Source organism: Gopherus flavomarginatus, chromosome 6 (assembly GCF_025201925.1).
Source record: "Gopherus flavomarginatus isolate rGopFla2 chromosome 6, rGopFla2.mat.asm, whole genome shotgun sequence".
NCBI lineage: Eukaryota > Metazoa > Chordata > Testudines > Testudinidae > Gopherus > Gopherus flavomarginatus.
Window position 1 is genome coordinate 63,896,979 of NC_066622.1, and position 13,849 is coordinate 63,910,827.

The 13,849-nt window shown below is 43.4% G+C and overlaps 1 protein-coding gene across 3 annotated transcripts in view; it reads left to right on the top strand.

Annotated features, from left to right (window-relative positions):
- FANCD2 (FA complementation group D2) overlaps positions 1-13,849 on the top strand; it is a 158,656-nt gene that overhangs the window by 70,732 nt on the left and 74,075 nt on the right. For 2 of the 3 annotated variants that reach the window (XM_050959975.1, XM_050959977.1), the window contains 3 exons: positions 4,512-4,633; positions 5,741-5,887; positions 6,995-7,111. In XM_050959975.1, coding sequence (XP_050815932.1) covers positions 4,512-4,633; positions 5,741-5,887; positions 6,995-7,111 — 386 coding nt within the window. The remainder of the gene's footprint in view (positions 1-4,511; positions 4,634-5,740; positions 5,888-6,994; positions 7,112-13,849) is intronic. The other variant, XM_050959976.1, reaches the window with a different exon arrangement.

Sequence of the window (13,849 nt, forward strand, 5' to 3'; positions counted from 1 at the left end):
CTCCCAGGTTCCGATCCACTTTTGCTTCCTCTACTAATTCTTCCCTGTTTATGAGTAGTAGGTCAAGAAGAGCTCTGTCCCTAGTTGGTTCCTCCAGCACTTGCACCAGGAAAGTCTCCCCTACACTTCCCAAAAACTTCCTGGATTGTCTGTGCACCGCTGTATTGCTCTCCCAGCAGATATCAGGGTGATTAAAGTCTCCCATGAGAACCAGGGCCTATGATCTAGTAACTTCTGCTAGTTGCCGGAAGAAAGCCTCGTCCACCTCATCCCCCTCTTCTGATGTTCTATAGTAGACTCCCACCACTACATCACCCTTGTTGCTCACACTTCTAAACTTAATCCAGAGACTCTCAGGTTTTTCTGCAGTTTCATACCGGAATTCTGAGCAGTCATACTCCTCTCTTATATACAATGCAACTCCCCCACCTTTTCTGCCCTGCCTGTCCTTCCTGAACAGTTTATATCCATCCATGACAGTACTCCAGTCATATGAGTTATCCCACCAAATCTCTGTTGTTCCAATCACATCATGGTTCCTTGACTGTGCCAGGACTTCCATTTCTCCCTGCTTGTTTTCCAGGCTTCTTGCATTTGTGTATAGGCACTTAAGATAACTTGCTTATTTGTCCTGCTTTCTCAACCTGAGACAAGAGTCCTCCCCTGTTGCACTCTCCTGCTCATGTTTCCTCCCAGTATCCCATTTCCTCACTTACCTCAGGGCTTTGGTCTCCTTCCCCCAGTGAACCTAGTTTAAAGCCCTCCTCACTAGGTTAGCCAGCTAGTTTGCAAAGATGCTCTTTTTTATTTTCTCATGGGTTTGGTGGTTTTCTCATGGATTTGGTCATTGCTAATGGGGAGAGATTTAAAGGGGAAACCTATTAATAAACTCTCTCAGTGGATTAAGAGCTGTATAGGGCATTGTTACACCTTAGCCAGAAAGCCAGTACCTCTTGGCTTGAAGACACAACTCACCAGAGCTACAGCAGTGGCTTCAGTAGCACGCCTTAGGCAGATTGCCCTATGGGAGATTTGTAAAGCAGCAACTTGGAGTTCCATGCACACCTTTATCTTTTCACATCCAGTTTGTGAGAGTGGTGCTGCAGTCTGTATTTAACTAGAACTCCTCACCCGCCTTCCTCCTGATAGAGCACTGCTTGCCAATCTTCCATAAATGGGAATGCACAGAGGCCTTTGAAGTCACCTCTGTGCATTCACAATACCTATCCAGCTGCCTCTCTACATCAGGACTCTGTGGTCTAAGGAGAAGGAACTAAAGCCATTGGAGAGGTCTGCTCCCTGATACGGATTAGGGTGAAGACATCATCTTCATGCAAGAACACTCATGCACTCCCAGATGGACAAGCTTTTTAATGAATTTCTGTAGCTCGACATTAGGGGTGCCATATCCCACAAGTGCAACTCTTGAAGAAGTTACTGCTAGATAGCCTCTCTTTATAATTCTGGATCTTCTTATTACCCAGAGAAATGTTTCATCTTATCCACAGTGACATTCTCGGGCAAGGAATCTGTGCCTCTGTGTGCCTGGTGTAGCCCTCACTGAAAATGCCATGGTGAGGGCAAACTGCAAAAGGGAGAGCAGACACTCCCAAAGTGGTGGCTAATACTGAAGTTAAACTCACCAACAGTCACAACCAGTGTAGGGGATCAGAAGCAAAGTTTATCAAGAAACAAAAAAAAGAAATCACATAGCTGCCTTTATTGCATTCCAGTTCTTTGGCCCTCAGTCAGCACCTAGGTCCAGTAAAAGGAGAAGTTATTTAAAAACTGTGCTCACATATACAAAATATTCTTCTAACACCAAAGGGCCAGCCACATTACCAAGTCAATATTAGTTCCGATACTACCCAAAATACCACACTGCCAACCAGTCCTATAGAGTCTAAAACTAAGGATTATTAGAAAGAAAAAAGAAAGAATAAGAAGAGAGTTGTTAAATGGTGAAGGAGTCAGATACATACCGAGACTTCAAAGTCCATGTATCAGGTTCTTAGCTGTATTGGTGAGTTTGCTGGCTTGAAAGTCCCTCTGGAACACATCCACAGCTTGGATGGGTCATTCACTCCTTTGTTGAGAGCTTCAGTTTGTAGAAAAGTTACTCCAAAGGTTAAAAGCAGGAATGAAAACAAAAAGGAGATGATGCAGCTGCCTTTTTATATCCTTTGGAACACAAGAAGTACAAGCCACATGGCAAACAAAAGCTTCACAGCACATGGCATTGAAAAGCCTTAGAGTTCTGTCCATAGGTATGCCTCTACATGGCTTGCTGACTCATAAGGTGTAGACTCTGGCTTTTTCAATGGGTTCATTATATAGCTTATGACCCTTGGTGGGCCATCAAACAGGCTAAGCAGTGATGCCAATCTGTCTGGGGGTGTTACCCAGAAACACAGCATAAGTTTTGAAACACAGATATATCATGCATATCTATAACTCACAATACAAAGGTAATACAAATATATAAACAGGATTATTATATTTGGCAAATCATAACATTTTCACAGATACCTTACATGGCATATCTGTCAGATTCCTTGTAATTTTATAATATTGGTATCAACAATATCATAAAGTGTCTCCCTTATTCCATACAGCATCACAGAGTCCACATCAAACATTGTGCGAAAAAGTATTTTCTTTTGTAAGTTTTGAATTTGCCCCTTTTTGATTTCATTGAATGTCCCCTTGTTTTTGTGGTAAGAGGCGGAGAATAGAAGCTTCCCATCTAACCTCTCTAGACCATTGTGATGGGAACCCTGGGTACAACCTAGAATTGTGGGTCTTCTGTGCTCCCCTTACTCTGCAGCCTGGATTTTCTCTCACAATGCTTTGCCAGTGACAAGCAGCAAATCCTTCCAGGCACTGTTACCTTGCATGAATGCTCTTCAAGGCACTCATGAACTATACACAGGGAAACACCAGCAAATATCCCCAGCCTTACACCCCAGGAATATACCATCTTACACTGCTCAAGACCTTTTCTAGAACAGCGCAAGCTCATTAATTAGTTCATTACTTCATCAAAGTATAGTGGACATGCACCAGCCTTTGTAACTTGAGCTGATTCCCCATGCACTTTAGACAAACTCACTGGTAAGGATAAAACATTAAAAAGTTTAACAACTACAGAAAGAGAGATTTTAAGTGATAGGTATAAAGGTCAGAGATAGTTACCTATGAAAACAAAAAGTAAACACGCATTCTAAATCCTAAACTTATAGACTAAGTAAGATTTGAATCAAACAGCTTTTCTAACCCGACTGGATGTTGGAGGCAGGTTATAGTTCTTAATACACAGGCTGAATTTCCTTCTCTGCTTGGGACAATCTTCTCAGTTCAAAGTTTTTGTCTTCCTAGTATTCTTGTTGCCTTCATTATAGGTAGGGCAGGAGGTGGAATCATGATGCCACACCACTGTCCCTTATTTTATATTCTCAAGTCATGTCCCAGACGTGTCCTGGTTGGCCTTGCTGAGTCACAGAGCTGAGCAATCTTCCATTGTGTGCTGCTTGCGCAACTGAGTTATAAAGTTGAGCAATTCTTATTGTGTGATGCTTACACAACAGTCTCTTGCAGAATTGTAAATCCCTTGTTTACAATTCCTCTACTGATCAATGGTCATTTAACGCCCACCTGGGTATGCGTCACTGGAGAGCTAGCAGTGGGCATCTCCCAAACTCACAACGTAGTTTAATAACAACTGTATAGCAAATCTCATACACACTAACAATATACATATTTTGACAGAACAGTGGTTTTCAGCAGATCATGAGCTTTCATATGATAACTTGCAAGGCATGCTTTGTTTGAAATATCACAACCATATACCAGTCATGAATATGGGGGTTACAGGATGCTACTTTGAGGTATAGCATGTCACAACCATGCATTATTGTATGGACTTACTATTATTATTATTTGTATTACCATTGCACCTAGGAGCCCTATTCATGAACCAGGACTCCATTGTGCTAGGTGCTGTACAAACATAAAAGACTTTTATCTTGGGCTCTCTAAGGTGACCTTTCCAATCTTTTCTGTTTCTGTGCAGATGAGAATTTTACCAAGCTCCTAATTATTCTCATCAACTTTCTCTAAACCCTTTTTCCTTCTGCAGTATTGTTTCTGAGATAGGGTGATTAGTTTTGAACCCAGTATTCTAGGTGAGGGCATTTCTATTGATTTATAGGACTACATTATAACATACTTATATGTAGATAATAGTAAAAACATGGGGCCCCAATTAAGCAAACTAGTTTAAGAAAAAAAAAGAGTGGTTGGGGAAGGGACCCCAAATGTCCTGGGCCATGCAATTTCAGGCTGTGACCCTGGCTATCTCCAATATAGCCTTTGTGTAGTGCTTTGTCAGATGCTTTCCTATATCTGACTAGATTACAGCATGAGCATTCCCCTATCAGTAGCCTGGCTGACCCCTCGCAGAGGCTCGGGTTCTGGCATGGCCTATATTTGTAAAACTGTCTCTCTTCCAGGAGGAAAAAACCAAAAATCTGAAGGCAGCAAAGACTCCTCTGCAGACCACTCACAAATGGAAGAGAATCCTGAAGGAAATCAGCTCGAAGCTGAGACCACCCAGCTAGAGAAGGTGCTACTGGTAAAAGGGGCTTGTGCAGGATAAGAAAGGGGTGTGTAAAACAGAAAGCTAAGAGAGGGACTCTTAACAGTGACAGAAATCTCAGTTCAAGAGCTCAGTGTTGCTTTCTGACATGATCCTCACATCTGAGCTTGGAAAGTTGGTGGTTCTTTGAGCGTCCTCTGCATAGTTCTGCTCTTGCGATGCACTGACCAGTGCAGTTGAACCACTGGAACCTTCTGGTAATGTTTGAGCAGTTTCTAAAGGTGTGGCTATAGAAGGGTGCATGGCTGTGGCCACCTCAATTCCTTCTAACCACAGCAGCAAAAGAACATGAACCTCTGCGGATCTCTCAGATCCGTACCTAAATAAATGCCTTTTTACCTTTTAGACTAGTTATTATTAAGATCAGATCTCTTTGATTAATCAAAGAGAGTGTCTTGCCTCAGATCTACAGGTTCTGGTGGAAGATATTCCAGCACTGGAGAGTGAAATTTTCTTGTTTGATACATAGGATGTCCAGTAGTGTTCATTCGAGGAGGAAGACCAGATCTGACACTTGTATCTAAGACCTAATCATTTCCTAAACAGTCTTCCTCCTCTTTCACATCACTTGTCACACAATGTCATCTTTCATCAAGTCCACTGTGAGTTTTGCTCTGACCATAGATTCATAGAAGCTGGAGATGTCAAAGCTCTCTTAGATCATCTTGTCAACCTTCCTGGGGTGAAGGTAGGATTGGTCTCTTGAGCACATTTTCTAGTGCTTTATTCAGTCCAAAGTGGTGATGATTTCACCACTTTCTTAAGAGACAATTCCACACCTTGACTACCAAGAAGACTTTCCTGTTGCTCAACCTGGGCAAAAATGTGGAAGATGGAAAGTGGGAGAAGGGTCTTTATTGAGCTGGGATAGTTTAGGGGGATCAGAAGGGAATTGGGGTTTGTGCTGGAGAAAATCGTGCACTCAAGGGAGCTGGTGCTCCTTGACTCTTTTCACATACTGTACCAAATAATGTAGGGGCCTCTATTGTAGGATCAAAATTTTTTACATGCAGTATTCTTTACCAGAGTACGGATGTGACCATTGGCTTTATTCTGCTATTAACATTGCCATTTTCATTTCAGGACACCGCTGAAAAAAAGTCAGGGATCCCTTTGGTACAGCTGCAGAGTTACCGTGCATTCTTCCGAGAGCTAGACCTTGAGGTGTTCACCATCCTGCACTGTGGGCTGCTGACCAAATCTATTTTGGACTCGGAGATGCACACAGAAGTAAGTGTAACAGAGTAAACTTGTACCAAGAGGGGCTAGAAGGTTGCTGCAGAGCTATAACTGGTTCATTCTCACCGAGGATTTGAAAGACTTAGCCTCCTCTGCTTAACTAAAATTGAGGAAATCCAATCTCATCCTGGCCCATGCCCACCTGCAGAAAGTCAGTATGCTGCTTCAGGGGAAGTTATCCATGTACACACAGGAGAAAATAGATGCCTTAGAAGGTCCTAGGACAGATAGTAACACTATAGCTGTGGCAAATAGATGTTACTTATGCATGTCCAGCTGGTGCTCCATCTTGGGGCTCTTTCAGCTTTGATCAGTCTCAGGCTTTGATCTCTCTTACTAACCACGTGGGATGTGTTAAACCCTTTGGTGCTAATGGGGATTGCAAGTCACAAACCACATATGTTTTAGTGATGGCACATTACTGATGTCACAATCAAACCATTCTCAGTTACTGTCAGAACACCATGTTCACTCCATTCACTTTTCCAACCAGACAGGACACACACAGACAGGGCACGTGAAAAGCAAAAGAGAGAAGTCTCTTTCCTTGGGCAAGCAATGTCTCATGTCCATGAGAGGGCAGATGGGAAAGACTGGACTGGAGGTGCATTCCCACTGCTGCATGGAGTTTTGCCCCTCAGCCACAGTGCAGTAACCAGCATCAGATAGGTAGGCAGAACCAAGTCCTGAACTAGTTAGGGTGTTATGGTAATATCTGTGAAATCAGGACCTTGAGGTTCGATAGGCTCAACACCCATAACTTGGATTGAAAAATAATAGAAGGCATAGAAAAGGACATACACAAACAAAACTGACCAAAGACATACAGAGTTGATTTTGGGTCACTGGGATTTATATTGCTCAGTCCATGGAAAAGTCTGAGGCTGTTCACAGCCATCCTTCCAGTTTTCCATTAACTCTTCTAATGCAAACCATCTTAGTTGAATGCGTAATGGGGAATTTTGGGGATCATCATTACCCTAAATCGCCAAGTTTACGTAATCCATCCTGTGTATAACCCAAGATCCTGTGTGCCTACTTTTGAGGATGGTTAATGGAGATGAACATACTGAATTATTTTCTTCCTTGAAATTGTAGGCCAGAGAAATTGTACAGTTAGGGCCAGCAGAGCTTGCGTTCCTTCTGGATGATCTTTGCCAAAAGCTGGAGCACATTCTGATACCACCCGCTGCAAAAAGAGCCCCTTTCTTAAAGGTATGTACGAAAGGGAGAGGTGGGGCAAAGTGTTTACTAGCTAGAGGCATGGAGAGTGAAATTCACCCTCAGGTAGAGAGTCTGCAGGAGGCTTCTGTGCTAGATTGAGGCTGGGGATACCAATGGTAAACAGTCCCTGCCCCAAAAGCTTACAATCTAAATAGCAAGACTGACACATGACAGGGCAAAGGGATAGAACATGCCAGCAGTGTAAGCTGAGGGTTGGGCAGCAAAGGGCATGGCAGTGCTGCCATTTTTAATTGTTTTTTGTTTTTAATGTTACGATTTAAGTTTTTTTAGCACAGGATTTGCTAAACAGAAAGACGCAAGAATGGAGAGAGGACATAGATGGGAAGGGGTGCAGGAGAAGAGGAAGGGGAGGAAAGGATGAAGGGCAGCTGGAGTGAGCCTCAGGTGAAGAGACTGAGGGATGGGGTGAAAAGGACTTGGAGCATCATTAGTGTCAGTGTCTCTAGGTCCCTGCTGCAGAATCTGCTGAGACTGCTTCTGTGTCTGCTCTGCTGGCTACAAAGTTGCTCTGGTGTGGGGAGCTGGCTTTTCCCTGGAATGTGCCTGCTGCTCAAGCCCACCTGCCTGGGGGTCCCATCCATCAGGATGTGCTGAGCTGTGTTACTTAGAAGGGTTCGTGACACCGAGTCGAGGCAGCCTGAGCATTTCCACTACAGTCCCGCCCTTTTACTTACTCATAGCTGTCTCAAACTTGCATCTTTTAGGACTGATATTTTTCAGGTCTGCCTGAGGGTGAATATTTTGTTATCGGAAGTTTTGAGTCCAGTTGTTTTGGAGTATGACGAGAATGAAAACTACACTCCTTCTCCAGTTGCCTTTCTTCTGTTTACTAGCTGTAGCACCGTCTTCAGAGAGGCAAACTGGCCTAGTGCTGAGATTCAGGCACTGGCTTGAGACTTAGGAGAGCTGGGTTCAGTTCCCAGCTCCAGCATGGGACATCATTCCTCTGTGACTCGCCTCTCCATCTGTCACATGGGGATAATAATCCTTCCTTTCTCCCAGCCTTTGTCTGTTTGTCAGCTCTTTGGGACAGGGTCAGAGGTTCTAAATTTTGTATAGCACCTAGCACAATGGGTCATCATCTCAGATGGGGCCTCTAGACGCTACCATAGAACAAATAATAATAATAAGTTGTTTGCTGGAGCAGCAGCTTCTGTTTGGAGGAGAATTTCCTTTTGTAAGGAAGCAAGGAAGATTCAAGCAGTGAGTCTTCCCCTAGGTCTCTCCTGGAGTCTCTTCTCCAGTAAATGGTTTCTGGAGGAGTGCCAGACCAGCCTCCATCCTTCCCTATTTCAGAACTGTTTGGCAGAAGGAATCTCTGCTTCGCAGAGGCTTGTATTATCTAGAAATAATAAGAAAACTTTACACTTTTGAATTAATTCTTTGGTCCCACTCCTTGGCCTTCCAGGTTGTAGAGTTGTCCCCTTTCCTCCACCCTGTCACAAAGATAGGCCCTTGAATCAAAGATCCCAGAGCTCTGGCCAGACAGACCATTGTCCCATTCTCTTGGTTGGAGCGAAGGCAAGATTTCTACTCATGATACATTATAAAGTGGAAGCAAGTGGGAGTAGGGAATTCAACCTTATCTTAGAACTCCAGTTAATCAGCAGCACTAATTGGAGGATGTACTTGCTTATAGAAACCACCCTGACCAGTCCTTCAGGCCCTCTGCAAGGGCAAATTTATTCTGTTCACTCTGTCTAAAGAGCATGTGTTTACTTATCTAAATCCAACTAGCCCTTCTTCTTTAAAGATCTTCACAAAGGTTCTGGCACTGATGTTTCCAGGCTTCATTGTGGGAAGTACATATCTATCCTTTCCTGCATGACCACCTGACTGAGCCAGATCTGTCCTGGGGTCCTCTCAGTTTGAACAAGTCCCAATTGCAATCTTCTGAAGCTGCATCATTTGCACATGACTCTGGACATCTGGATGAAGAGGACTTTTTTTCCTCTCAACCATTTATTTAGCGAGTCCAATCTCAGCTGTTGGCATAATGCCAAGGTTTTCATAACTGGTGGTGTCATAGTTGCCAAATGGACTGCACCTTTGACCTCGCCTGGTCTGTCCAAGTGAACCCTTCCAGGGTCTTGGGCTACCACTTCTCCTGGGGTGAATGTGATATTCCCCAGGGTGCAATCTGGCTCCCTTAGCTCTTCAGCCTGGGAGGCCTTTTACACTGCTTTGCTGGTGAACAGCAACTTCTCCAGGGGCTGTGCACACACAACCACTAGCATGTAAAATCACTCCAGCTGAATACATGCATGCTGTGCCCAGCCGTTCATGAATTATATACAGAGCAACACTTGCTCTGTTTCCCCAGTCCCAGCCTTGCTTCCCAGAAATGTGTGTCTTGCACTGCCCAGTATCTTCCTTAACAGTGCAAGCTCTTAGTAACCTGTTATTCCAACACTGACTAATGATTATGCACCAGCCTTGTTGTCTTACGTAGAGATTCCCCAACATTTCAATCCAAGCATATACTGGTTTTGATAAAACAATAAACCAAGTTTATTAACTAGAGAATGATGGATTTTAAGTGATTACAAGTGATAAGGCATAAAAGTCAGAATTGGTTGCAAAGGAAATAAAAATGCTAACTAATTCCTAAACTCATCGAGGCTAGAAGATTTAAAAGCAGAAGATCTGTTTCACCATACGCTGCAATACATTTTACAGGCTGTGTTTCTTTCTAGTCTGGAATCTCTCTCACACACACACCCCTTAGTTCTGTGTTCTTCAGGTATTCATTGATGAAATGAGTAAGGCTAAGATTTTGTCTCAGGTATTTTTAGTAAAAGTCAAGGATAGATCAAGAGCAATAAAGGAAAATTCACTGGAGTCGTGGCCTGTCCCTGACTTTTACTAAAAATATCTGTGACAAAATGGGGATCTGCTGGTCCCTACACCACCTGTAGTGGGCCAGTTGTGTGGCGACTGAGAGCTCCGGGGGCCCCCACTGCGGATTAAGTGTCAGAGCTCCAGGGTCCCCTGCCACCCACAGCTCCTGATCACTGCAGGCTGAAGTCACAGGCATCTCTGGAAGTCACAGAATCTGTGACTTCCATGACCTCTGTAACTAAATCATAGCCTTAGTCATAAGAAGGGAGATGGGAGATGGAGAGAAGAGCGATGTGGAGGTCAGTGTCTCCTATTCTTATACGCTTCTCCCTTCTTTGAGGATTACCCTCCCCTCCCCCTGGGTATAGACAAACAGTCCCCTGTGTATGTGAGATTTGAACCCACTTTGAGATGAAATGTAAATTACTTGTTTACATCTCTTCCCTGCTGATAAATGGCTGATTAAGCAGGTAATGGTCCTTTAGCACGTTGCTGTATGCTAATGTGTCTTTGTGTCTCAGAAATTGGTTTGTGTGTATTACCAGAATTACAACATATTTCAGTAACAATCATACAGTCAGGCTGTATAATTTTACACATGGTGCTGCAACACACATGTCAACAGGACAATAATAATCAGCAGATTGAGTTTTTAAATGATACCTCACAAGGCATATTTTGTACAAAATATATCATAACCTTATAAAAGGGGTGAACATGGGGTACAGGGTGTCACAGTGGAATCACTCAATTCTCCCATTCTCATATTGGGTGCTGGGTGGCAGGCCCTTGTGTCTCAACAGTGATCACATCCGCAGGTCTGATTTAAGAACATAAGTACATAAGAGTGGCCATACTGGGTCAAACCAAAGGTCCATCTAGTCCAGTAGCCTGTCTTCCAACAGTGGCCAGTGCCAGGTGCCCCAGAGGGAATGAACGGAACAGGTAAACATCAAGTGATCCATCCCCAGTCGCCCATTCCCAGCTTCTGGCAAACAGGCAAGGGACACCATCGCTGCCCATCTTGGCTAAAAACCATTGATGGAACTAATTTTTTTTTTTTAACCCTGTTATAGTCTTGGTCTTCACAACACCCTCTGGCAAAGAGTTCCACAGACTGACTATGCGTTGTGTGAAAAAATACTTCCTCTTTTTGTTTTAAACCTGCTGCCTATTAATTTCATGCGATGACCCCTAATTCTTGTGTTACGTGAAGGAATAAATAAGTGCTATGTACTTGCTTCACACCAGTCCTGATTTTATTGACCTCTATCATATCCCCCCTTAGTTGTGTCTTTTCCAAGGTGAAAAGTCCCAGTCTTAATCTCCCCTCATATGGAAGCCCTTCCATACCCCTGTTCATACCCAATTCCGACATATAGTTCTCATACCTGCCATAACATTCCCTAAGTAAATTCAAGAAATAGTCCTCCTTTGGTTAAGTGCCAAAATCCAGGCCTTAGGAGCACTGAAAATCCCAGGGCAGAGTAGTGATGTCTCCTGTATTGAGAGCTGCTGAGTGCCCACATGGCTGTTAATATATAAGTTCACCAAGTTCTGCATATTTGTCATCCAGTCTTATCCAATGCCTCAGCAAAAGTTTTCTCTCAGACCTATTGCCTGGGGCAGATGGAGGAGATATTTCTATAGAGCCAGCAGAGTGGTGCAGCGGAAGTGTGCTGGGCCCATAACCCAGAGGTCGATGGATTGAAACCATCCTCTGCTAGTGATGGGCCTTGTTATTTAGGGGGCTGGGGCATGCGACTTATGAGGAGAGGCTGAGGGAACTGGGCTTATTTAGTCTGCAGAAGAGAAGAGTGAAGCGGGATTTGATAGCAGCTTTCAACTACCTGAAGGGGAGCTGCAAAGAGGATGGAGCTTGGCTGTTCTCAGTGGTGTCAGATAACTTACTGGCCTTGGCACAAAAAGCAGGAATGTGCTAATAAAGTTTGCGGATGACACAAAGCTGGGAGGTATTACTAACACAGAGAAGGACTGGGATATCATACAGGAAGATCTGAATTACCTTGTAAACTGGAGTAATAGTAATAGGATGATATTTAATAGTGAAAAGTGCAAGGTCATGCATTTAGGGATTAATAATAAGAATTTTGGTTATAAATTGGGGACACATCAGTTGGAAGTAACAGAGTAGAAGAAGGACCTCGGAGTATTGGTTGATCACAGGATAACTATGAGCCACCAATGTGATATGGCCGTTAAAAAAGCTAATGCAGTTTTCGGAGGCATCAGGCGAGGTATTTCCAGCAAAGATAAGGAGGTGTTAGTACTGTTATATAAGGCACTGGTGAGACCTCATCTGGAATACTGTGTGCAGTTCTGGTGTCCCATGTTTAAGAAGGATGAATTCAAAGTGGAACAGGTTCAGAGACAGGCTACTAAGATGATCCGAGGAATGGAAAACCTGTCTTATGAAAGGAGACTCAAGGAGCTTGGCTTGTTTAGCCTTACCAAAAGAAGGTTGAGAGAGGATATGATTGCTCTTTATAAATATGTCAGAGGGATTAATATTAGGGAGGGAGAGGAATTATTTAAGCTTAGTACCAATGTGGACTCAAGAACAAATGGGTATAAACTGGACACTAGGAAGTTCAGACTTGAAATTAGGCGAAGGTTTCTAACCATTAGAGGAGTGAAGTTCTGGAACAGCCTTCCAAGGGGAGTAGTGGGGGCAAAAGACATATCTGGCTTTAAGGCTTAGCTTGATAAGTTTATGGAAGGGATGGTATGATGGGATAGCCCAATTTTTGGCAATTAATTTTGGCAATTGATCTTTGATTATCAGCAGGTGAGTATGCCCAGTGGTCTGTGATGGGATGTTGGATGGGATCGGATCTGAGTTACTGCAGAGAATTCTTCCCTGGGTGCTGGCTGGTGAGTCTTGCCCATATGCTCAGGGTTTAACTGATCGCCATATTTGGGGTCGGGAAGGAATTTTCCTCCAGGGCAGATTGGCAGAGGCTCTGGAGGTTTTTCGTCTTCCTCTGCAGCATGAGGCATGGGTCACTTGCTGGAGGATTCTCTGCACTTGAGGTCTTCAAACCACAATTTGAAGACTTCAGTAACTCGGACATAGGTTAGGGGTTTGTTACAGAAGTGGATGGGTAAGATTGTGTGGCCTGCATTGTGCAGGAGGTCAGACTAAATGATCATAATGGTCCCTTCGGACCTTAACGTCTATGAGTCTATAACAGAACAAGGAGCAATGGTCTCAAGTTGCAGTGGAGGAGATCTAGGTTGGATATTAGGAAAAACTGTTTCACTAGGAGGGTGGTGAAGCGCTGGAATTGGGTTACCTAGGGAAGTGATGGAATCTTTATCCTTAGAGGATTTAAGGCCCGGTTTGACAAAGCTCTGGCTGGGATGATTTAGTTGGGGTTGGTCCTGCTTTGAGCAGGGGATTGGACTAGATGACCTCCTGAGGTCTCTTCCAACCCTAATCTTCTATGATATATAATCTGCATTGTTTGCGTGGCCTCATTTAAAGGATGATCCTGCTTCTCAATCTGGAGGCACGCTGCTATTAAAATCCCATTGTAATGGGTCTGTGGATCTTAGAACAAAGAAGAAGAAGAAAATTTATCCATGCTTACATGAAAATTTCCTTTCTTTGAGTAATAAGGTCCATAGACCCAGTCCCTCCTGGAAACAAATGGATCACCCAGAATAGAGATGGAAATTAGCATCCAAGGATTTGGATTTGTTGTTGTTTGGTGGATTTTTTTTATAAAATGCTTTTTGAGGAAAAAACCTATCTAAAGATCATTTTAGTTAAGATACATTATAGCTCAAGTATATCTCATCATGGAATAGGGATTACAAATTCTAATTCTATAGTATGAGATG